Here is a 25746-nt window from a genome sequence, read left to right as displayed (position 1 = left end):
ATGTGCTTTGCAGACTTTCTTCCCCCCCCCCCAAAAAAGACTCAAATGGCTCAGAAGGCAAAACATTTTGCGTCAAAGGGCCCGATGGCCCCGTAAGGACCAGGAAAAGAGAGTGGGGGGCAGCTTCACATGCCCCCACCCCGCATGGCGGTTCATTTCAGCTGTCCGATCCGAGCTGTGTTTCAATGTCCACTCGGCAGATGGGGCATTTCTTACTGGTTGCCAGCCACTGGTCGACACACACTTGGTGGAAGAGATGCATACACGGCAATCGCCTGGAAGACAGAAGAAGAAAAATCCCTCCTTATTCGGGCAGGGAAGCCAGATTTGGTCTTCATCAGATGCAACAGTCGAACATTAAAATAAGATCTAGAAAGGAGATCGTTTGCAGCCCAGGGTTGAAAAGAGGGGTCTTGGGTGCTGTCTGAACTTGGTTGTTTTCTTGCAGATGCTTTGTCACCCAAATTAAGTAACGTCTTCTTTCCCTCCCTCCCTCCCTTCCTTCCTTCCTTCTCTTTCTCTCTTCCATTTCTTTCCTTCCTTCTTTCTCTTTCTCTTTCATTCCTTGTTTCTTTTCTTCCTTCCTGAGTTCAGTGTCTTTCCTTCCTTCATTCTTTCTCTTTCTTTCTCTTATTCATTTCTTTCCTCCCTGAGTTCAGCATCTTTCCTTCCTTCTTTCTCTTTCTTTCTTTTTCATTTCTTTCCTCCCTGAGTTCAACATCTTTCAGTCCTTCCTTCCTTCTCTTTCTCTCTTTCATTTTTTCCCTTTCTTTCCTTTCCTTTCCTTTCCTTTCTTCTTTCCTTCCTTCTTTCTTTCTTTCTTTCTTTCTCTTTCTCTCTTTTTAATTCTCATTCTTTCTTTCTTTCATTCATTTCTTTCCTTCCTTCCTGAGTTCAGCATCTTTCAGTCCTTCCTTCCTTCCTCCTTCCCTCCCTCCCCCCTGTTCTGACCAGCTCCCCAAACACAACCAACCCTCTGGAGTGAACTCAAAGATTCCTTTAATTACAAGGGCCAGCATCCCCAGCAAAAAGTTTCTCTCACACAGCAGGCTAAGAAGACCATCTGACCAGAAGATGAATACTTGTCTGCCCCATCTATTCATCTCTGCCCCCTCTCTTTTATCCCCAGAACTAGGATGGGACTTTGCTAGCAGCAGTGGCTCTTCCCTCCCAAGAATCGGCCCATAGATTTCCGCTGCTCTCCTCTCCTCTACCTTCTGCATATCCATGCATCAGACACTGGACCCAGTTGTTCCTCCTCTTCCTTATCAACCACCTCCAGACTTGGGGGCTGTTGACTCTCCTTCTGAGGGCTATCAGATGACCCAGGCTCTGCCTCTGTCTCTCTCTCTCTGACAGCTCCATTCCCTCTTCCCCCTCAGAGCTCTCGGGTTGCATTGATGCTGTCCCTAAATCCCATGCCTCCTCCTCCTCTGATTCAGCTGCTGGAGGGGGTGGCAGCCGATGGGCCACAACACCTCTCTCCCTCCTCTCTCCCTTTTCCCCCTTCCTTCCTTCCTTCCTTCCTTCCTTCCTTCCTTCCTTCCTTCCTTCCTTCCTTCCTTCCTTCCTTCCTTCCTTCCTTCCTTCCTTCCTTCTGATTTGACCCAGTTGGGTAATGAAGCAAACCAATCTTAGAAGGCACCAAAGTCCCCCCCTCCAAAATAAGATCTACTGTGTAACAGACTGAGATATTATTGTTTGCCATGGATCAAGGCATTGATCAGGTGTCCATGTAGTTGATTCGTTTCGAACCAAAGACAATAAATACTCTAGTAAATAAAAGGATTTTAAGCTTTATTTCTAGCTACAAACCATAGCATAAAAAACATACCTACTTAGCAAGGGGATACCCAAATCTCTTGCAGGCTGCCAGGACAATAATGACCACATCTCCATAGTAACCAGAGCTAGGTTCTATGCCCAAGATCCCCACTAATAACAACAGCCCAAAGTTTTTATCAAAACTTGGCACTATTTCATGGGACTGCAAGACTGGCTGGCACAGTCCTCCTCCTCCTCCTCCTTGTCCTCCTCCTCCTCCTCCTCCTCGTCCTCCTCCTCCTCCTCCTCCTCCTCCTCCTCCTCCTCCTCCTCCTCCTCCTCCTCCACCACCACCACCACCACCACCACCACCAATTTATGAAGCCTGCATGTTTATGTTCAGGACAGAAATTTAAATTCTGTATTTTAATTTTTATGTTCAGAATAGGAGAAAACTTTTAGACTTCTTTGTCCAGAATGGGACAACTCATCGCTGGACAATTCTCTACGGGACAATTCAACAATTCAAATTAATTATTTAATTTTTTTTTTAAAAAAAATGGTGTCCTTTAATGATTCTGTTCAACTATGTCTTCAATATTCATATAATTAGTGTTCTGCGGTGAGTTGGCCTGGGCAGGTTGGCCTGCAGTGAGTTGGCCATGGCAACTTGCCATAGACCCTCTGTGTCAAGCTGTATACAACTTTGTCAACAGCTCCAGTTCAGTGGTGGGATTCAAATTATTTTACTACTGGTTCTGTGGGCGTGGATTGGTGGGCATGGCAGGGGAAGGATACTGTAAAATCCCCATCCCCCGCCCAATCAGCTGGGACTCGGGAGGCAGTGAATAGATGGGGGCGTGGCCAGCCAGAGGTGATATTTTGCAGGGAAAGGTTACTGCAAAATCCCCATTTCCACCCAATCAGCTGGGACTCGGGAGGCAGTGAATAGATGGGGGCGTGGCCAGCCAGAGGTGATATTTTGCAGGGAAAGGTTACTGCAAAATCCCCATTTCCACCCAATCAGCTGGGACTCGGGAGGCAGTGAATAGATGGGGGCGTGGCCAGCCAGAGGTGATATTTTGCAGGGAAAGGTTACTGCAAAATCCCCATTTCCACCCAATCAGCTGGGACTCGGGAGGCAGTGAATAGATGGGGGCGTGGCCAGCCAGAGGTGATATTTTGCAGGGAAAGGTTACTGCAAAATCCCCATTTCCACCCAATCAGCTGGGACTTGGGAGGCAGAGAATAGATGGGGGCGTGGCCATCCAGAGGTGGTATTTACCGGTTCTACTGGTTCTGTGGGCGTGGCATGACTTGGTGGGTGTGGCAGAGGAAGGATACTGTAAAATCCCCCTTCCCTTCCCAATCAGCTGGGACTCGAGAGGCAGTGAATAGATGGGGGCGGGGCCAGCCAGAGGTGGTATTTACCAGTTCTCCGAACCACTCAAAATTTTCGCTACCGGTTCTCCAGAACTGGTCAGCACCTGCTGAATACCACCTCTGCTCCAGTCGCAAATATCAGCCTGAGGGAGTGAATGAAGGGCGACTAAGAAAAACTATGACCCTGTAAAGCAAGAATTAAGGACTCGCTCTCAGTTGGAGGACAACAAAATAAAAGACTCGTCAGGTCCAGCGTTCCTGTAAGAATAAATGATACCTCACATCCTCGCCGTCTTCAAGCATTGAGAGACAGATTGTGCACTTCTCGTCAGTATCTGACTCTTCCCCTTCTTCCTTTTCTGTTTTGTCTTCCTGTGGCCATCGCTGTCGGCAAAGACACACACGCACAAAAAGACAGTGTCACAACAAATGCTACTCAGATGAAAGGTAGCAAGGTGGAGAGGTCAGGGGTGGGCTTCAAAGATTTTAGCAACGGGTTCTCTGCCGTGTTGCTGGGTGGGCGTGGCCACGATGGGTGGGGCCATGGGGTGTGACAGGCAATACTCGGCCTCCTGCAATCCCCTGGGCGTGGCCTAGCCGGCCTCATGCACCATGGTGGGGGGGTTGTTTTTGTCCTTCCGAGACTTCCTCGAGCCTCCAGGAGGGTGAAAATGGCCTCCCACAGGCTCCAGAGCCCCCCCCCCAAGAGGCCACAAACGGGACCATTTCTGGACTTCTGGAACTCCCGGGAGGCCCGCTTTTCGCTCTCCCCGAGCCTCCACACGGCCCCTGTATTACCTGGCATCCCAAACAGAACTGAGGAGAAATTTCCTGACAGTTAGAACAATTAATCGGTGGAACGGCTTGCCTCCAGAAGTTGTGAATGCCCCAACACTGGAAGTCTTTAAGAAGATGTTGAATAACCATCTGTCTGAAGTGGTATAGGGTTTCCTGCCTAGGCAGGGAGTTGGACTAGAAGACCTCCAAGGTCCCTTCTAACTCTGCTATTGTGTTACTGTATTACTAATCAAGAAGAGAAGAAACTTAGAATCAAGGAGAAATTTCCTGACAGTTAGAAAAAATTAATCAGTGGAACAACTTGCCTCCAGAAGTTGTGAATGCCCCAACACTGGACGCTTTTAAAAAGATGTTGGATAACCATTTGTCTGAAGTGGTGTAGGGTTTCCTGCCTAAGCAGGGGGTTGGACTAGAAGACCTCCAAGGTCCCTTCCAACTCTGCTGTTCTATTCTAAAGTGGCTTGGAAAACAAATTTAACTTTGTTTCCTAAAACTTTACATCATAATTTTGGTACTTCTGCACGGACAGAAATGATGCTTAAATCAATATCAATTAAAATAAGGGAAAGAGTGGAGATATGTAGGAGCACAGCGTATTAATAACAGACTGAATGTATTGGCAAGGAGGTAGCCCATTTGCAACGTATTTACTTACAAGGTGTTTTTGTGCGAAAATGCAAAAGTTTTAGAAAAAAGACATTTTAATTGAAGTAGAGTAAATAATTAAGCGAGATATTACACTACTGGACCTTAGATTACACTTGTTATCTGATTTTGAAGGAGCAAATGAAAAACCGTGGCATTCAAAAATAGATTACGTTTTTGCTACTCTTTCCTAAACAACTTCCAACCAGCGTTTGGAAGTCAGCAATTAATCTTTCAATATCGTCTGGATTCAGCAATGTTTGCAAATAATCCTAATGGAAAAGGTGAAGGGGGCTGAGGTGGGGGAATTGGGTTTCGCTGAAGCTCATTTTCTAACCATTTAGCAGAGCTTTATGAATAATGGATATATAAGAAGTAATCTATGTTCCACATTTGTTCCTTGTAAAAGAAAAATGAACATTGCACAGGTACAGATACTATATATCACAGAAGTGAGTACACCCCTCACATTTTGTAAATATTTAAGTACCGTATTTTTTGGAGTATAAGACGCTCTGAAAGTATAAGACGCCCCTAGCTTTTGGGGAGGAAAACAAGGGGGAAAAATCTGCTTCTGCCTCCCAGCAATTTGCCTCCTTGCAACAAACAGCAAACAGTACAGACAATATACACTGTTTGTAGTGTTACATTTCAGACTATACTTGTACAGATGCTGTTAAAATTGATTTGCTTTCTGGAAGTATAGTTATTCTCTGCTATTTAAAAGAAGATACAATAGCACTGGGCCTCTTCAGATCAAGCATTTATTTTTAAAAAAGCTTCTTCATTTTCTTAAGCTGTCTAGAACAATAATAAAGCAGTCTTTTAAAAAAATGTAATAATTTGAACATTCCATAGGCATTTATAATTATTGACTTACCTTCTTGCAGCAAACACCTGATTAGCACAAGAAAAAAAAATCTGCTGCTGCCTGCCAGCAATTTGCCCCGTTGAGCGAACAGCAAATTTCACTTTCAGTTTAAGCGGGCCTCCCGATCATCAGCTGTTTCAGGCTGCAGGGATTGCTATAGCCTATTGCAGCCTCCACAAGCCCCATTTTCCCCGTTTGCTGCAAGGAGGTAAATTGCTGGGAGGCAGAGGCCAAAGGGTGGGGGATGGTGGGCGGGCGGGGCTACATTCAGTGTATAAGACGCACCCAAATTTTCACCCTCTTTTAGGGAGGGGAAAGGTGTGCCTTATACTCCGTAAAATACGGTATATCTTTTCATGGGACAACACTGAAGAAATGACACTTGGCTACAATGTAAAGTAGTGAGTGTACAGTTTGTATAACAGTGTAAATGTGCTGTCCCCGCAAAATAACGCAACACACAGCCATTAATGTCTAAATTACTGACAACAAAAGTGAGTACACCCCTAAGTAATAATGTCCAAATGGGGCCCAAAGTGTCAATATTTTGCTTCTGTTTTGGGGGGGAAATGGGCCGGTTCCCCCCCCCCCCCGGAGCACTCTACAAGCGTCCCAAAGCCTATGCATGTCCTGTTTTTTTGCAAAAAATGGGCCTGTTTTCACAAAAAAAACTGGCCAGTTTTTGCTCATTTTTGCCCCCCTCCCAGCCCCCAGGATCATTTTGCAGGTCTCTTAAACTCTCTGCATGCCCTGTTTTTCACCAAAAAAAATGAGCTGTGCAGAGGAGGCCTGCAGAGTGCAAAAACTTTTTTTTAAAAAAAATTACCCCTTCAAAATCTTGGTGCCTCTTATACTCCATTGCATCTTATAGTCCGAAAAATACGGTAAGTCTAAGTACTATGGCTATTTAAGGTTCATAATAAAGTTAATAGTAAAGTCTTTGTAGCAGAGCCCCTCTAACTCCCTTGGAATTATGCCTGCATGCAAAGGTGTGAAGGAAGGGGAACATGAAGGGAAGCATTAAGAGGACAATGAAAGCAAACACGATTTAAATTTGAAGAACAACGGAAAGTTGATGGCTTTGGACCAAATCAAGTGACAAACAGAACACGGTGAGTTTTAAAGTTACATTGATAAGGTTGCTGGCCAATCTCTGTTTGGATGTCCCATCAGCCTCTCTTCCAATGCTTACCTTCTTGTATTTGTGTGGGAAAGTACACCGTTCGATGGTGTTTTGCACAGCTCCTCTACTCACACTTCCCAACCTGTCTTCTAGCTGCAACAACTCCTGGATCAAAAACGACAGAAATGAAATAGCGTCAAAGAGCTTCTGTCTACAATAAACTTGCTTAGCCAGCTATTTCTGTGACTTTTCCATCTGACACCCCACCCCCACCCCCAAAAATATTTTTCAGCCAAAGCCCATTAAGGGGAAAGAATATGCCCTTCATCTGAAATCTCATCATTTCTTTTTTTTTAAAATTAAAATATATGTTTTACTAGTAGCTGGATGCCCATGCTTCGCGACAAAAGTATGTGATCGGGCTATGCAGAAGAAATTCGGCTCACAATCCATTGGCTCAGTGGTAGTCGGAGAGTAAAACATATAAGGGAATATTGCTCCCGCCACCTTGAGTCCAGAAGCAGTTCCATAGGTGGAAGTCGTAGACGTTTCGGTGAGGTACCAATATTTAGTACTGTAAGGAGCCCCAGGCTGCTCCTGAGTAAAGGAGTGGAACCTCCACCAGTTTGAACTGAGGTAATGGAATGTGATGCAACTGGCAGTTAGAACAGAGTTCTTTTCAAGTGGGGAGGGAGAGTAGAATGCCTAACTCCTTAGCATCACAGCATGTTAATATAAGGCAACTGGCAGTTGGAACAGAGTTCTTTTCAGGTGGGGAGGGGGAGTAGAACCCCTTAGCATCAGAGCTTGTTAATTACTGTATAAGAAATACTAATGATCTGATGGTCATTTCGAAAAATCCTTTCTTTGGGGGCACCTAGAAGCCAAGAGGAACATAAGGAACATACGTGCCAATTTTCAAGTTTGTAGGCTTTACAGTTCTGGAGATTTCGTAATGAATGAGTCACTTTTATACATATAGTGATTGGTACATTTTTTCATTAAAAACATTAAAAAATCTGAACAGCGTGTTGTCTGGCATACTTAATTTTAAGTAAAGGTGCAACAATAACCATCATCATACTAATCTTAATAAACATATCAATATTAATCATAAAATAATAAAACAATTAGTTTGTTCACCTTGCAATATTTTCAATACAAATTTTTATTATATCTTTGAATTCTTTTTAAATTCTACCCTCTGTTTTTGTTAGATGGCCATTGGTAAAATATATCCCATGTTAAAAAATATTCTGTTTCTTCCTTTTCTTTTATCTTAAGTGTCAATCTATCCATTTTGGTGCATTCTAATATTTTTTTTTAATTACACTTTCATCTGTCGGGACCTCATCATTTTTTCCACTGTTGTGCAAATACTCTTCTTGCTGCTGTTACTACATGTAAAATTAAATATGTATTGCCTTTATTATACTGTTCTGGTAGTATCCCCAGCAGAAATATTTCTGGTTTCAAATCTATGGGTTGTTTTATCATTTTTTCGAGCAAAGTATGTATTTTAGGACAGTATATATATTTCTTGCCTTTGGACATGTCCACTACATATGGTAATATGAACCTGGTATCTGACTCCACTTCCAACATTTAGCTAATAAGTTTTCAAACAAATCTCATAATCTCATGCAGACTTCTTGACTCTTCCCAAAGAAATGTTAATTTGGTCTCCTTCTCCAGCCTGGGTCTTCAGGAAGCCAACAAGCAAACCAACAGCTTGAAAATCTGGGAGCTGTAGTCAAACCCTTTGGGGAGAAGCCATGTTGAGATGGTGCAACAGTCTAGATGAGGGGTGTTCAACCTTGACAACTTTAATACTTGTGGACTTTAACTCCCAAAACTCTGGCTGGGGAATTCTGGGAGTTGAAGTCCACAAGTATTAAAGTGGTCAAGTTTGAACGTCCCTGCCAGAGGTGGATTTTACATTTTGTTACCACCGGTTCGCCCTCCTGCATGGGCCCTTCCACACATCTGGCCACCCTTCCCGCATATGCTTTGCTTGCGTGAGCGCCTTCCGCGCATGATCCCGGCCTCAAAAACGTGCCTAAATAGGACGGCATACAGCTGGGGCGGGTGGAATTTCCGCTACCGGTTTGAGCGAACCAGTCCGAACCGGCTGAATACCACTTCTGGTCCCTGCATTGAAACATGTAATTAATGGGCAATCACCCAATAGATGCGAAAATGCTTTCTGGAACTCACCTCATGACTTTCTCGCACGGCAGATGTGTGCCGATTTGGATTCAGTCCCTGAAGGGCAAGCAGCTGAAACTGGGGGTAATTTCTGATTTCGTGGACAACCTGCGAAGCGAAGGAGAGAAGCAACGCAGGGAACATCAAATAGCCTCTGGAAAGGGTCGCTCACTAAACAGGAGCTGCCCAAACTCCAAGCATCACCCAATTGGATGACTCTGAAACCATTTCTAATCACGATGATGAAAATGAGTCCCCTTTCTTCTCATTCCTGATTCTGAGGCAGGAAAAGCTCAAAATCTGCGGTGAAACTTTATAATAAAAACTTTACTCTTTAAAAAAAGTTTCTTTGTTTAAAGTTTTTTTAGAGTCTGGAAAATGTGATACGTCTGGTCTAGATCAGAAAGTTGAAAAATATCCCTCCCTTCATGAAAAGCAAGGAAGGAAAGAAGGAAGGAAGGAAGATAGGGGAAAGAGAGAGGAAGGGATGGACGGGATGGAGCAAGGAGGAAAGAAGACTGGGAGGGTGGGAGGAAAGAAGGAGGATAAAAGAGAGGGAGGAAGGGATGGGAGCGAGGGAGCGAGGGACAGAGAAAGGAAGGAAGAAGAAGGATGGGAGGGAGGGAAGGAAGAAGGATGGAAGGGAGAGAGGGAGGAAGGAAGGGAGGGAGGAGGATAAAAGAGAGGGAAGGGAGGAAGGGAGTGAGGAACCGAGGAAGGAAGAAGAAGAATGTGTGAGAGAGAGGAAGGAGGATAGAAGGAGGGAGGGAAGGGAGCAAGGGATGGAAAAAGGAAGGAAGAAGAAGGAAGGAAGGATGGAAGAAGGGAGGGAGGATAAGGGAGAGAGAGAGGAACTGATGGAAGGGAGGGAGGGATAGAGTAAGGAAGGAAGGAAGGAGGGAAGAAAGGAGGGAGGATAAAGGAGAGAGAGAGGAACTGATGGAAGGGAGGGAGGGAGCAAGGAAGGAAGGAAGGAAGGAATCCTAGTCAATCATTCAGACCAAACAATAAAACTGAATTGGCAAAACCAACTCTGGATTCACACGCTACGTCCAAGGACAAATAATTCTTCTAACTGATCTTTCTCCCTGATACACTGAGGAGACATCCAATGTTCCCTTTCAGGAAGACTGTGATGCCCATTTCCCAGGGCTCCTACAAGGGTACCTGGGGATGTAATCCAAAAAGTCAACAAGACACCTATAAAACAGGATCAGAGCTTCGATTGTACCCTATTGCCCCATTATGCCGGTCCCCTTTACTTCCTGCCAGTGACGTGCGGTGAGGTTTATGGCTGGTGAGGCTGGTGACGTCATCAGGAAGGCTGCCTCAGCCTCCAGCACACGTGATCCCATTCCCCGCCTTCCTGAGCGTGCTCCGCCGGCTCACGCTCCGCGATCCCCAACAGCAGCTGCTTTTCAGTGCTTTTCTGTGCGTCTGGCATTTAGGACATCCGGCTATCTACCTAAACGCCAGACGCACAGAAAAGCACTGAAAAGCACTTCGCCTCCAAGCCACTTCGTCTTGATGACGTCGCCAACGTCGCTGCTGGGCGCGGCCGGACAGAGGTAACCAGAGTGGCGCCGAGAGGTCTGGGCGGACGAAAGAGCGAGCGAGCGAGCGATGGAGGTTCAGGCAGCCTGATCCTCGGTCGCTCATCCGCCGGACTGCCTCGGCGCCACTCTGGCTACTTCCATCCGTCCTCGCATGGCAGGTGCGGCAACGTCATCAAGCCCCTGCCACTTCTGGACGTCTATTGCAGTCGCAAGGAGCGTGCAAAGTACAGCAGAGGCAGGAAGGTTATTGACGCTTCCGAGAACCCTCCTGCGTCTGCCGGTTGCCCAGCTGGCAACGCCCCGCACGCGCTCCTCCTCCTCCCTCCTCTTCCTCTTATATATATGAAACTCCCTTGTGGGTATTATTATTATATATTATTATTTCGTGATGAGAGGTGAGGCTCTGCCTCCTCTGCCTCCCCTGCCTCCCCTGACCGCACGTCCCTGCTTCCTGCACTATAACCCCTGGACCTCCCAGGTCCTGCTCTCTAGTTGAAGTCCTGGTCATGGATCAGATATCAGAAGGTCTACATTTCCTCATGTAGTTCATCCCATCATACTGAGTGGAAAAAAGGGGGTGGAAAAAAAAACAAGGAAAAGAAAAACGTTGCATTGAGATTTTGAGAGAAACGCTGTCTTCTCTGCTGTAATCCTGTCAAGAACCACTAGATGGGGCGATTTACTTCTCTTTACTGCCCTCTTGTGGTCGTTTGGATTCTTGTGCACCAGTTTCTGCTAGCCGTCTCTTAAGGGAATGTTTCCAGTGAGATGCTCCTTATAGTTCAGAGGAGCACCGAGAACTATCAAATTCTGCATTTCTGGAATTCTGAGAAATACAGCAATGACCAAAAGCATTCATTTTAAGCCATTTTGAGTCAAATTTGGAACTGAAAATGAATAAGGAATTAGACCAGTACCTGAATTAGACCAGTATTATATTTTGGGCAGTGGTGAAATTCATTGTTTTTTTACTACTGGTTCTGTGGGTGTGGCTTAATGGGTGTGGTGTGGCTTGGAGGTGGCATGGTGTGGCTTGGGGGGCATGACGGGGGTAGGATACTGCAAAATCTCCATTCCCACCCCACTCTGGGGCCAACCAGAGGTGGTATTTACTCCATTCTCCTGTTCAGGGCAACAAAAGAAGATCAGCTGGGAGACAGCAGGGGCGGGGCCAGCCTATTTGCCGGTTCTCCGAACTACTCAAAATTTCTGCTACCGGTTCTCCAAAACTTGTCAGAACCTGCTGAATTTCACCCCTGATTTTTGGATTGTTATCATTTTTCAGAGAGTTTGGCACGAGAATGAAATCTATCCACTGGAATACAATTTGGATCTTTTCCCTTGCAAGCTATGGAATTTTGAAAATGTTAGTGCAGTGTACATTGTTCCTGACGTCAAACTGCTTATGCTAACATACCCAGGGGTGGGCTGCTGCAGGTTAGCACGAGTTTGGGTGATCCTCTAGCTAAGCATCTGCTCAGTTTTGCGAACCCGCAAACCCCACCCCTGGCTGGCCCCTCCCACCCCTCCCAGGAGTCCCCATGCTGCCCATTTGGTGCCAGGTGAGTACAAGGCCCACACGGAGGCTCAGGGAGGGTGAAAAATGGGCCTCTCAGAAGTTCTGGATGGCCTCCGGAGCACGAGGAGGCTGTTTTCGCCCTCCCGGAGGCTTGAGGAAAACCTCCGGAGCCCGGGGAGGGTGAAAACACCTCCCCTCTGCCATGGTGCAGGAGGCCAACTAGGCCACACCCATCATGGCCATGTCCACCTAGCAACTGGGCAGGGAACCACTTGGTAAAATGTTTGAAGCCCACCCCTGAACGTACCTCTTGACTTACCATCTGTGTTGAGGATGTATTCTGGGGGAAGTGATGCATCCTTTGTGGAGCTAAATAATGCTGATAATGTTGAGGAACTGGCCTGACCTGGAACTGGTTGTGACTGAGACCAGCATCGACGCTCAGATCCCTAGAAGGACAAAAATGAAAATCAGTGGAAGTTTGAGTTGGCTTTATTGTCATTGCACCTCATAAAAAACGAAATTAAACGCCATCTTCGGTGCACATGAGAAAACTATGCAAATAAAACAAAAACACACCTCTTTCCCACTCTACACAATTGGACTGAAAACCCCTGATACTGCATCAATATTGCACTGTACAGTAGAATCCAATATAGCTACTGCTCTGGGATCAAAGCCTATTTGTCCTTGTTTTTAATTGTCCTGTACCGGCTGCCGGATGGTAATAGTTTAAAAAAAAAGGGTGCCCAGGATGAGATGGATCTTTAAGAATGTTTTGAACTTTCTTAAGTCAGCAGGAGCTGTAAAGCTCTTCCAAAGAGGGCAATCCATGATCCTCTGGGCAATGACATTAACCCTCTGGAGCGCTGTCCTATCTACCGCTGTGCTGTTGGCAAACCAGACACAGGTGGAGTAAGTTAAAATACTCTCTATGGTGCAGCGGTAGAAGGTCACCAGCAGTTTTTCATTCAGTTGCTGTTTCCTGAGAAGTCTCGGGTAGCATCATCTCTGCTGGGCCCTTTTGACCAGGGCTGCAATGTGAGCTCCCCAGGTGAGGTCCTCTTTTATGATAACACCCAGAAACGTAAAACTGGCCATTTGCTCCACTCGATCTCCATTGATAAGCAAGGGCTGGATGTTTGATCTGTTCCTTCTGTAGTCCACTATAAGCTCCTTGGTCTAATTGGTGTTAAGGACCAAGTTATTGTCTTCACACTACGAAAGCAACCGGTCCACCCCAATTACCTTCTTTGTCAGATCTTTATTGTTTTTCCCCAAAGTTTTTTTTTTTTAATACAACTTCACACACATTATAGAAACAAAGTGTTGACTGGATCTTCAAATTATTTTCTTCCCTTATTTTCTATTTTTTTCTTAGTACATAAACAATATCTTCAATTGCCCCTTTCAAAAATTGTGCCAAATTTTCATTTCATATTTCTCTAATGGTCTGTTCTATTATAAACCATATATATCCTCTAGTTGCGTTTTGACATAAGAGAGCATTTCTTTCAATTTTTTCTACAATGAATAATATACTATCTTTTCTTTATTTCTTAATTAGCTGCACAACAATACAAGCATACCAATATTCCCTTTAATCTACTAATTCTACTCTTTTTCCTCGTCTTCCTCTTTTATTCATTTTCTCTTGGGCACTCGCGAATTCCACTTTTAATCATTTTTCATCTTCTCCCCTTTCTCCTAACTTCTTCGTTTTCTTTTTCCTGTTTTTATGGTTGTGGTATCTTTTCTGCAGAATATTCATTTTTATTATTCTGGTACCTTTCCCCAGGGTTTTCCCTGTTCTCCTCCCTCCCTTACTATATTGTGGTTTCTTTTTTGGGGGGGGATCTCCCCCCTTTATCAGATCTTTTATACGGCTCTTCCATGTAGGCAAAAAAAGAAGGTTATTAGAAAAAAACACCCTATTGAGAACAGATCATCTAAAGTGTTTGTTTTGTTGTTCAACTGTTGTTGTTTTTGTTGAGTGACTGATAAATGAACTCTGGGAGCGTGGAACAAATTCACCTTCAGCTGAATTATTCATTAGGATGCAGCGAAAAAATATTTCCTACGCAGGTATACCAAAAGTCAGGCCTCGGAGACAATTTATTATATAAACTGCATTAAATGTACGAATCGGTTGTCCTTTTCTTCTAATTACTTTCTTCCTTGTTTGATGCATGACCTTTCAACATTTCTAAGTACGATAATATTTCGATCGGTTTAACAAGCCTTTGGGTGCACCGTGTATCTGTGTGTGTGTGTGTGTGTGTGTGTGTGTATGTGTGTTTGTTTGTACAACGCAGGCTGACACAGAGATGCGTACCAAAAAAACCCAGGCCCCTTAGGCTAATTGCAAAGGGATAAATAAACAGATGACAAAGGATATGTTTTCTTCAGTGGGAAAAGCACATTTGTAATGTAAAGTCTCCACTTGTACAAATATTCCCTTTTTCTTATTCTTTTTCCAACTGCCCCAATTTTGCTTCTGTTGGGAAGGATCTAGAGAGCCAAAATCCATGAGAGCAGGTGGATGGATGGATGGCATTTTCAGCCTGTTTGGATTTGAGGGGGCGTTGAGGGATTTTTAATCAGTTCTGCAAATCTCCCCCCCCTCCCACCGTCGCCAAATTTTGAGAGTGACCCCCCCTTTCCATATACCTGTCTCGGAGTGATTCCTTCTATAGGGACCTTTGGTGAATAGAAAGAATTAAGAGTGGAAGAGGAGAAAGGGAAGGTGTGAGGGAGTATTCAAAGAGCATAGAAGGAACAAACAAACAAAAGTGACTCCTCCTTCCTCCTTCCCTTTCTTTTCTTTCCTTTCTTCATTCTTTCTTTCCTTCCCTTTTCCTTCCTTCCTTTCCTCCTCCCTCCCTCCCTCCCATCCCTTCTTCCATCCCTTCTTTCCTTCCCGTTTCCTTCCTTCCTTCTTTTTCCTCCTTCCCTCCCTTCCTTCTTTCCTTTTCTTTTTCTTTCTTTCTTCCTTCCTTCCTACCCACCCTCCCTTTTCCTTCCTTTCTTCTTTCTTTCTCCTCCTTCCCTTCCTTCCTCTCCTTCTTCCCTCCTTCCCCTTCCTTCTTTACTTCCCTTTTTCTTCCTTCCTTCCCTCCCTCCCTTTTCCTTCCTTCCTTCCTTCTTTCTCCTCCTTCCCTCCTAACCTGCCCTCCCTTCCTTCTTTCCTTCCCTTTTCTTCCTTCCTTCCTTCTTTCTCCTCCTTCCCTCCCACCCTTCCTTCTTTCCTTCCTTTCCTTTTCCTTCATTCCTTCCTCCCTTTTCATTCCTTCCTTCTTTCTTTCTTTCTCCTCCTTACCACCCTCCCTCCCTTCCCTTCTTCCCTTTTTCCCTACCTCCCTTCATTCTTTCTTCCCTTTCTTTCCCTTCCTTCCTATTTTCCTTCCCTCCCTCTCTTCCTTCTTTCTCCTCTTTCCCTCCCTCCCTCCCTTCTTTCCTTCCTTACCTTTTCTTCCTTTCTTCCTTCCTACCCTCCCTCCCTTTTCCTTCCTTCCTTCTCCTCCTTCCCTCCCTTCCCTTCTTCCCTCTCTCCCTTCTCCTCCCTTCTTTCTTTCTCCTCCTTCCTTCCCTCCCTCCCATCCCTTCTTCTCTCCCTTCTTCCTCCCTCCTTTCTTTCTTTCCTTCCCTTTCCCCACCCCCTTTCCTTCCCGCTCTCTCTCCCTTTTCCTGCCTGCCTGCCTGCCTTCTGGTTTCAAGCCAGTGGTTTTTTTTCCCCCTCACTCTTCTATTACTGTCTCTCTTTCAGTGCTGTTATATCTTTAAACGACTCCTGGGGAAGCACTAGGCCCCAACTCTGCAAGGGGCAACCCCAGCCAGCCGAGATGGAGGGCAATCCCCACCCAAACCAGCCTCACCCCCACTTAGAATTGCCAAACGCATTTTCCAAGGCTTTTGCAGCCACCCACTCAAGATCATTCCTCGGGCTTTTCACAGACCGTATTCCCCGGTTTCTAAGGTGGTAGGTTCAGTTCAACCCCATTGCTAACATGGGAGTGAAAAATGTCTTGCTGTTTTTCTGGGTGGAAGGAACGAGAGCCCTGAAGCCGAGTGAGTCATCCCAAGGGCAGATTCGGTGGGCGACTATTAGGTACAACTGACCCCAGGACGTCTCAGAGGAGGGGCAGGGGAGGAGAAGGGAAACGGTGAAAAGGGCAGAGCCAGCGTTGCTCGCCATGATCCCCAGAAGGCGGAGGTGGCCATCATCCAAGAACCTCGCAATGGAGGCCCCCAGGGCTTTGCAGATTTGACAATAAGCTACAGAAAGGCATTTCATTTCCAGGCGGAAATGGGGAATTCGGCATGAAACAAATTCAAACTCTTGAGGTCAACAAAAAGGCAGAAAATGAACCTCTTTCCTTCAACCTTGCCTTGCTGTCTTCCTTATCAAAAGGGACGGGGTCCACCTTTGGGGGGCAGGGAACCAACTGTGAAATGCTATGTGACTTTTAAGGTGCTATGCATGTTGATGCTACTTAGCCTATAAAAAAATCATGTACACACACACACATATAGCTACCTACATGCACGCACGCATGCATGCATATATATATACTATATGTGCGATTTTTAACTTAGACAGATAGCTGATAGATAGATAGATAGATAGATAGATAGATAGATGGATGGATGGATGGATGGATGGATGGATGGATGGATGGATGGATGTGTGTGTGTGTGAGAGAGAGAGAGACAGACAGAGAGAGAATAAAGAACATCATATTAAAAGATGGAGAAAGGGTATCGTCAAGCAAGGAAGAACATCAGAGGAGGACAAGGGCTACTATCAGAAACAGGCACCAATAATCACTTATTTTTAGCCAATTAGCCAATGACAAAGCCAAGAAGGTTGCTTCCTTCCAGCAGTTTAAAGAGCAGGAAGGAGAAGGAGGAAGAGAAGAAGAGGGGGAGGAGGGGATGGGAGGGGGGAGGAGGAGAAGAGGAAGAGGGGGAGAAGACAGGAAGAGAAGGAGGAGGATGAGTTCTATTCCACTCCCCTCCATTCCATGTTTTCTATTCTATTCCATTCCATTCCATGTTTTCTATTCTATTCCATTCCATTCCAGTCCATGTTTTCTATTCTATTCTATTCCATTCCATTCCATTCCATGTTTTCTATTCTGTTCAATTCCATGTATTCTATTCTATTCTATTCTATTCTACTCTACTCTACTCTACTCTACTCTACTCTGTTCCATTCCATGTATTCTATTCTATTCCATTCCATTCCATGTTTTCTATTCTATTCCATTCCATTCCATGTTTTCTATTCTATTCCATTCCATGTATTCTACTCTACTCTACTCTACTCTACTCCATTCCATTCCATGTATTCTATTCTATTCTATTCTATTCTATTCTATTCTATTCTACTCTACTCTACTCTACTCTACTCTACTCTACTCCATTCCATTCTATGTATTCTATTCTATTCTATTCTACTCTACTCTACTCTACTCTACTCAACTCTACTCTACTCTACTCTACTCTACTCTGTTCCATTCCATGTATTCTATTCTATTCTATTCTATTCTATTCTATTCTATTCTATTCTATTCTATTCTACTCTGTTCCATTCCGTTCCATTTCATTCCATTCCATTCCATGTATTCTATTCTCTTCTGTTCTATTCCATTAGTTTTGATTCCTCTTCCACACATCTCCTTTCATTTCCCCATAGACGTTTCTAGCCCTCACTCATAGCCCTTTACTGCACCCTTTGGAGAAACTTTTTAACCTGGGTTATCCAGAATGGTACTCCAAATTTGTATGGTCAATGCAGAATAAAGTAAAATAATTACTTCCAGTAGTCTGGAAGTTATATTTCTGCCTGTTTTATAGCCACCTCACACAGCTCATTTTCAGTTTGCAATCAAGTATAATTCCAAGTTCTTTTTTTACAGTCACTTCTTCCAAGCAAGGAGGTCCTCTGTTCTACACCTGTGCATTTAATTTCCCTCTCCTAAATGAAGGATTCTGGGTTCATCTTTGGTAAATAATACTATTTTCCTCCTATATCATCATAATCATTTTATTTCTATATTCCAGGATTTGTTTGTCAGAAGGACGCAAAAGGGGATCACATAACCCCGGGACACTGCAATCGTCATACATATGAGTCAGTTGCCAAGCATCCAAATTTTCAAACAGTGGTGATGCTGCAACTGTGCTGTGAAAAACGGTCATAAATCACTTTTTTCCAGTTGCCCTTGTAACATCAAACAGTCACTAAATGAGCTGTTGTAAGACAAAGACTGCCTGTACTTAAGTTCCCCTTAATTGCATCTTTCAATCATCCTTTGGAGTGGTGGAATCCTCCTTGTAACCTCTTAGTATTTTGCGTACTTCACTGCAGAGCTGATATCCCAGTTCTCTTCTGTTTCTTTTCAACGTATTTGAGAGAGCTTTCTTTGGCCGCTTTCAGTCTCTATTTAGCAAAAATCTCAGCTCCGTCTAAGCTTTGGCTTCTAAAGCATATCAACATCTATGCTCTATCCAAGATTCAGCTGACAATATATGTGTGTGTGTGTGTGTGTGTTGTATTTCTGCTGATAAATAAATAAAGGGAGACTAGTATGGATCCATTTCAAGCTATTTAGCTCGAATATATATATTTGTTTTACTGTCAGGGACTTGGAATTGGGATAATAAAGGAGGAAAGGTTGCGGAAATTGAGAAAGAAAGAAAGAAAGAAAGAAAGAAAGAAAGAAAGAAAGAAAGAAAGAAAGAAAGAAAGAAAGAAAGAAAGAAAAGGCAGAGAACAGCAGATAAGAGGCCAGAACAGGAAGTTGCAGTTATGAATCAGCATCTCACTTTGAATGAAATGGCCTGTCCTTCAACGGCTTCCAAATTCAACGTCTTCTACAAAGTCAGCGTAACTTTCCCACCACGAAAAAGAGGAGAAGGATGGATTGAGGGACAACTAGAGGTCAACACGACTTGTCCAGCTGTAGGAAGTTAACCCACCCCTCTCCTAGAAAAAATGAAATATCCTGGGAAATATTGAAAAGGCAGAATATTATATTTCCCTGGATCAGAAATGGAGAAACCCTCACTCTTAATAGTCCCCCACCTTTGTCAATGGGCCATTAAAAGGCCTGAGCTACTCTACTCTACATAACAAAGGTAGGGTCTCTTTTTTCTTCTTCACCCAACATCTGGAAGCATGTGATCCCCCTTTTCTGTTCAGGAGTTCAAGCCATGTGATCCTGTCCACCATTCAATCATTCAAAGAGTAAGGTTCTACATTTAGGCAACAAAAACGGAATGCACAGGTACAGTATAGGTGATACCTTACTCAGTAGTAGTAACTGTGAAAGGGATCTTGGAGTCCTAGTGGACAACCATTTAAATATGAGCCAGCAGTGTGCAGCAGCTGCCAAAAAAGCCAACACAGTTCTAGGCTGCATCAACAGAGGGATAGAATCAAGATCACGTGAAGTGTTAATACCACTTTATAATGCCTTGGTAAGGCCACACTTGGAATACTGCATTCAGTTCTGGTCGCCACGATGTAAAAAAGATGTGGAGACTCTAGAAAGAGTGCAGAGAAGAGCAACAAAGATGATTAGGGGACTGGAGACTAAAACATATGAAGAACGGTTGCAGGAACTGGGTATGTTTAGCTTAAGAGAAAGAAGGACTAGGGGAGACATGATAGCATTATTCCAATATCTCAGAGGTTGCCACAAAGAAGAGGGAGTCAAACTATTCTCCAAAGCACCTGAGGGTAGAACAAGAAGCAATGGGTGGAAACTAATCAAGGAGAGAAGCAACTTAGAACTGAGGAGAAATTTCCTGACAGTGAGAACAATTAATCAGTGGAACAGCTTGCCTCCAGAAGTTGTGAATGCCCCAACACTGGAAGTCTTTAAGAAGATGTTGGATAGCTATTTGTCTGAAACGGTATAGGGTTTCCTGCCTAGGCAGGGGGTTGGACTAGAAGACCTCCAAGGTCCCTTCCAACTCTACTATTGTATTGTATTGTATTGTATTGTATTAAAACCATCTTTCCAACCAGCCTCCGTGTTTCCAGTGTCTTTTTCCCCACTTGGAACTGAACCCAGAAGGACATGTCTTCCAACACTGCATTGGATAGCTTTCAAGCCCACGTCTAATTGTTTTTAGTTTTCAGAGAAGTTCAGTTAGATAAGACCAAGGAGAGAAGCAACCTAGATAGAACTAAGGAAAACAATTTCTGACAGTGAGAACAATTGATCAGTAGAAGATGTGGGTGCTCCCTCACTGGAGTTTTTTTAAGAAGGGAGGCTGCAAATGGTCGTAAGTATGGAAACCAGTCCTAAGTTACTTTTTTCAGTGCCCTTGTAACTTTGAACAGTCACCAAATCAATGTTTCTCAACCTTGACAACTTGAAGATGTCTGGACTTCAACTCCCAATTGTGGGAGTTGAAGTCCAGACATCTTCAAGTTGTCAAAGTTGAGAAACACTGCACTAAATGAACTGCTGTAAGTCGAGGACTAACTGGAGGGTGTTTCGATGCTACCTTTCCAGAAGACAGTGTAGGAAGTTATCACCTAGCCCTCTCCCAGAAAAATGAAATATCCTAGGAAATATTGATAAGGCAGAATATTATATTTTCCTGGATATGAAAAAGGGAGAAACACATTTTAAAAAGTAAGTAAATTCCTGCAGCTTCCGGCCCATCCCCACTTTGTCAATGGGCCATTAAGAAGGCCAAGCTAGTCCACTTTACATAATAAAGAGTTCTCCCCTTCAGCTCCAGGGGGATGGGAATGAAGGCATGATAATATAAGCCTTTACTCAACTGACCACATGGCATCTGAGAACTCAACCAAACCAGGATTCAAAACTCAGCCTAGAGGGTTGCCCTTGCATGGGACCATGTGAGTCTGACAACCAATCAGAATGCATTTCTTACACAGGAACAGGAAACAGAGAGGTGGGGCAGAACAGGTTATAAAAAGCCTAGCAAGCCCCTTTCTCTTCCCTTCTCTTCTTCTCCACCAACATTGAAGCATGTGATCACCTTTTCTGTTCAGGACTGAAGCCGTGTGGTCCTGTCCACCATTAAAACCATCTTTCCAAGCAGCCTCCATGTCTCCAGTGTCTTTTTCCCCACTTGGAGCAGAACCCAGAAGGACATTTCTTTCATCAACAGGAACAAAGCCGAAGAAATCCGCCAGAGTGGCAGTGCTGGGTCAAAGCACACAAGTTCCACATTTGCATCGGATGTCATTGTGGAAGAACTTAAAAGTTCTTCCATCAGCGCAACCAACAACACGGAACGTACTATCCTATGTGGTGGATGTGCACATCTCCAAAAAATATATTGGACAAAAATAAAGGACTGGCTTGAAGAGATTACTGCACATCAAATAGAACCAAAGCCAGAACCATTTCTATTAGGAATAATTAAGGGGAAGTATGAAAAAAAATTAAATACTTAATTCTACATGTAATGACGGCAGCAAGAATCTCATAGGCACAGAATTGGAAAAATAAACACATAGCAATGGAAGATAATGTGATAAAAAAAATATTGGAATGCGCCGAAATGGACAGGCTCACTAAAGAGCTAAAAGACGAAGAGGAATCCAAATATTACTCAGTATGGGACTTATGGTATAATTGGCAAGAGGGAAAAAGTAGGAAAGCAATAAAGAGAAAAAGATCAAGAAATTACAAAACAAACGCAAAGCCACAGAATGAACAAGAGGGGGAAATGCGAGATAGACTGTAGATAAAAATTGTATGAAATAAGAAATATAAGAGAATTAAATGTATATAAAGGATATTAGGTACGGAATTAATAGAAAAGATATGTAAAACAAAATATGTATGTATAGATAGATAGATAGATAGATAGATAGATAGATAGATAGATAGATAGATAGATGATAGATAGATAGATAGATAGATAGATAGATAGATAGATAGATAGATAGATAGATGATAGAGATAGATAGATAGATAGATAGATAGATAGATGATTGATTGATAGATAGATAGATAGATAGATAGATAGATAGATAGATAGATAGATAGATAGATAGATAGATAGATAGATAGATAGATAGATAGATGATATAGATAGATAGATAGATAGATAGATAGATAGATAGATAGATAGATAGATGATTAGATAGATAGATAGATAGATAGATAGATAGATAGATAGATAGATAGATAGATAGATAGATAGATAGATAGATACGATATATATGTATAGACAAAGGAAATACAGCAGATATGTAAAAGATGTAAAATATGCTGCAAAGATGATATAATTGTAGAAACAAAATAAAAAATAAAAAAGTTCTTCCATTATGACATCTGATAAGGTCATAGCTGAAGTGTTAATAATTAAGGTTCATGCAATGACATCATGACACATGTGCCATTATGTTAAAAGCATTGTCACGTCCATCTAATTCAATGAAAATGTGGAGGAAAATATCCAGGACTTGGAGGAAGGTTGAAAGGTAGCTTTAGAACATCTTCCTGTCCTAAAAGAAGGACTGATCACGATTTCCAGAAGCAACCAACTCATGGTAGACAGAGCCATGGGGCTAACTCACAGCTCACCGCCTGAAGTTCGATCCTGACCAGCTCATGGGTTTTTTAAGCGAAGTTTTTTTTATTAAACACACATCAAAACATTGGACACTGTGTAACCGTCTGGGCAATGTCTTTGCCATACATACTACAATATAAAGTTAAATATTATAACTACCATGCTTATTTACAATTGGTCTATTCAGTATTTACAAATATAAGGATATTGTATCCTTATATATATCCATGTTGCTTTGTTCTTGTCCTATACATTTTCACTGTTATGATTTCATACGTAATTCTAATCTCCAGTCTATAAATCTTAGTTATTACCTATTTGGGGTCTTTCCTTTTTTGTTCCAACCATCGATAGAATTTATCCCAGATCTTATAATATTCTGATTCGTCTTTGTTCTTCAATTCCCACGTCAATTTATCCATTTCAGCACAAATCAGAATTTTCCTAATTACTTCCTCTTCTTGTGGAATTTCCCTGTTTTTCCACTTTTGGGCAAAGACCATTCTTGCTGCCGTAATAATATGTACTGTATGACTCAGTAGATTACCCCCTTGTTATGTTTATTGTTTATGATTCCCAAAATAAATAGTTCTGGTTTGAATTCTATTTCCTCTTCGATTATCTCTATCAGCCACTTCTGAATTTTCCGCCTCAAAGTTGATTCAGCCTTCCATCCTTCCGAGGTGGGTAAAATGAGGACCCAGATTGTTGGGGGCAAAAGGCTGACTCTGTAAACTGCTTAGAGAGGGCTATAAAGCACCGTGAAGCAGTATATAAGTCTAAGTTCTATTACTATTGCCCTTCCTTCCTTCCTTCCTTCCTTCCTTCCTTCCTTCCTTCCTTCCTTCCTTCCTTCCTTCCTTCCTTCCTTCCCATGATGACCCAGTGATTAGAATGCAATAGTGGAGGCCAACTCTGCCCACTGTCTGGAGTCCGATTTTCAGCAGCTCAAGGGACACAGACTCCCATCTTTCTGAGGTCTATAAAGTGAGGACCCAGATTGTTGGGGGCAATAGCCTGACATTGTAAACTGCTTAGAAAGGGCTGGAAAGCATGTTAAAGCGGTATATACGTCTAACAGCTATTGCTGTTTATCCCTTTTCTGAATCCTTGGCAGTAAGGAATGACTTACCAGTCTGTTCCTTCCGCTAAATATCTAGGTTGGGGTGCCACGGTGCGGGGAGTCTGCAGTTGATGGCCATATTCAAAGCTTGGATGTAACCGATGAGGTTGGACAGACATGGGCTCCTGAGTCCGCCTGCAAGACAGAGGGAGAAGAATGAGTAGACACTGCTCTCTCTCTCTCTGCGTCTTCTCACACAGATCTAAATTCCACATCACTTGGAGGACATCCTGTTCGGATCAGAGTAGAGAAATCTCATGGGTGGGGAGCGAAATCAAGATTGTTGCTCTGTCCATGCGGGCATAGTAGAAGGCATGACGACATTCTGGCCTCCCCCAGTTCATGGGATGAGTCAAAAGGGTAGGGGATGTCATATGCAACATGATGTCATTGCACAAGGGACATCTTATGGTAATACTGCAAAATAGGATGGGATGGGATGGGATGTGGTGGGGGTGGAATAGAATGGAATGGAAAAATAGAATGGAAGGGAATGGAATAATGGAATGGTGTGGTGTGGTGTGTGGAGTGGAGTGGAGTGGAGTGGAGTGGAGTGGAGTGGAGTAGAGTAGAGTAGAGTAGAGTAGAGTAGAGTAGAGTAGAGTAGAGTAGAGAAGAGAAGAGTAGAAGTATAGAATAGAATAGAATAGAATAGAATAGAATAGAATAGAATAGGATTAGAGTAGAGAAGAGTAGAGTAGAATAATAGAATAGAATAGAATAGGAATAGAATAGAATAGAATAGAATAGAATAGAAATTCTTTATTAGTCAATTGTGATTGGAAACACAAGGAGTTTGTCTCCAGTGCATAAGCTCCATATATAAGTGAACATACAAACAACAAAGTGATAGGTCATAGATCATAAATCATAGTTACAATCATTAGTCATAAGTACATCATTCTTGTTAGTTTCAACTAAATTTCTGTGCTCATATATATTTGTCCAATGTCGTTCTTTATTTTTTTCAGATGAGAGGCAAAGATGCCTTAAGAGCATTGTCAAAATCTCCAAGATGGTGGCCATAATGGGCGTTTCACGATCATGGCAGAGATCCACAACCTACCAGGAGAAACTCTTGCAAATTGACCTTTGGTTTTGAGCCACAGAAGGACCATTCCTAAACCCCACCTCACTCTGTCCATCGTCTGTGCCTTTGGATACCCATCTTTCACAGCCAATAGGGTTGGAAGAGGTAGTCCTCAACTTACAATCACAATTGAGCCCAAAGCTTCTGTTGCTAAGGGAGACAGTTGTTAAGCGAATTTTGCCCCCTTTAATGACTTTTCGTGCCACGATTGTGAAGTGAATCACTACAGTTGTTAAATTAGTGACACGGTTGTTAAGTGAATATCTACAGGTGTTAAGTTAGTTACACGGTTGTTAATTGAATCTGGGATTCCCATTGACTGCTTGTCAGAAGGTCATAGAAGGGGAACACGTGACCCCGGGACACTGCGACCGTCATAAATACATGCCAGTTGCCAAAGGTTTGAATTTTGATCACGTGACCATGGAGATGCTACAAAGGTCAAAAGTGTGAAAAACGGTCATAGGTCCCTTGTATCACTCTTGTTGTAACTTTGAACAGTCACTAAATGAACTGTTGTAAGTCAAGGACTACCTGTACTGGCAGCTGAGCCAGGATCCCAAGGCGGCCTCACCTGGGATGGGATATGAACCTGCGGTGTTGAGCCTCGAGGAGCCGCTGCTGGAGAAGATATTGCTGGTGAAGGGCTTGAGGTAGGAACGGAGGTCCCGTCACATCCTGGAATGGCAGGGTAGGTAAAGTTGGCAGCGACGAGTGAAGCGAGCTATTGTGCTGGTGAGCGGCTGCGAGGTGAGGCTGGACGGCATGAGGCAGGGGAAAGTCTGCGGAGATCTGGGGCTGGGGGGCAAGGTGGAAGTGCCGGCAGGAGGTAGCATGAGGATGCTGAGACCTTTGAAAAGGAGCACCTGGAAAACAAGCAAAGGAGTTCCACTTAGAAAGCAAGGGACGAAGGTCAGGTATAAAAAATGTGCCTACTAGAAGTACCGGAAGTCTGAAAATGGGCCCGTTTCCAGCATGGGGAGGGCCTCCGGAGCACAAGGGAGGCCGTTTCCGCTCAAAGAAAGGGCAAAAACATCCCATCCCGCAGTGGTGCAGGAGGTTGAGTAGGCCACGCCCACCATGCCCACGGC

At 43.6% G+C, this 25746-nt stretch overlaps 1 protein-coding gene across 1 annotated transcript; it reads right to left on the bottom strand.

Moving 5' to 3' along the window:
* On the bottom strand, nt 1–25737 carry ARK2C (arkadia (RNF111) C-terminal like ring finger ubiquitin ligase 2C; the record flags this gene model as incomplete). Its single annotated transcript, XM_081940465.1, has 8 exons — nt 1–275; nt 3425–3531; nt 6654–6749; nt 8802–8900; nt 12187–12316; nt 23575–23700; nt 25230–25521; nt 25653–25737. 8 exons carry the CDS (start codon nt 25735–25737, stop codon nt 158–160), a joined length of 1053 nt encoding a protein of 350 aa, XP_081796591.1. The 3' UTR covers nt 1–157.
* Nucleotides 25738–25746: the final 9 nt, after the last annotated feature.

Source organism: Natrix helvetica (assembly GCF_964273705.1).
Source record: "Natrix helvetica genome assembly, chromosome: 2".
Classification (NCBI taxonomy): domain Eukaryota; kingdom Metazoa; phylum Chordata; class Lepidosauria; order Squamata; family Natricidae; genus Natrix; species Natrix helvetica.
The sequence above is the reverse complement of the archived record's forward strand: the minus strand, read 5'-3'. Positions and strand labels throughout refer to the sequence as shown.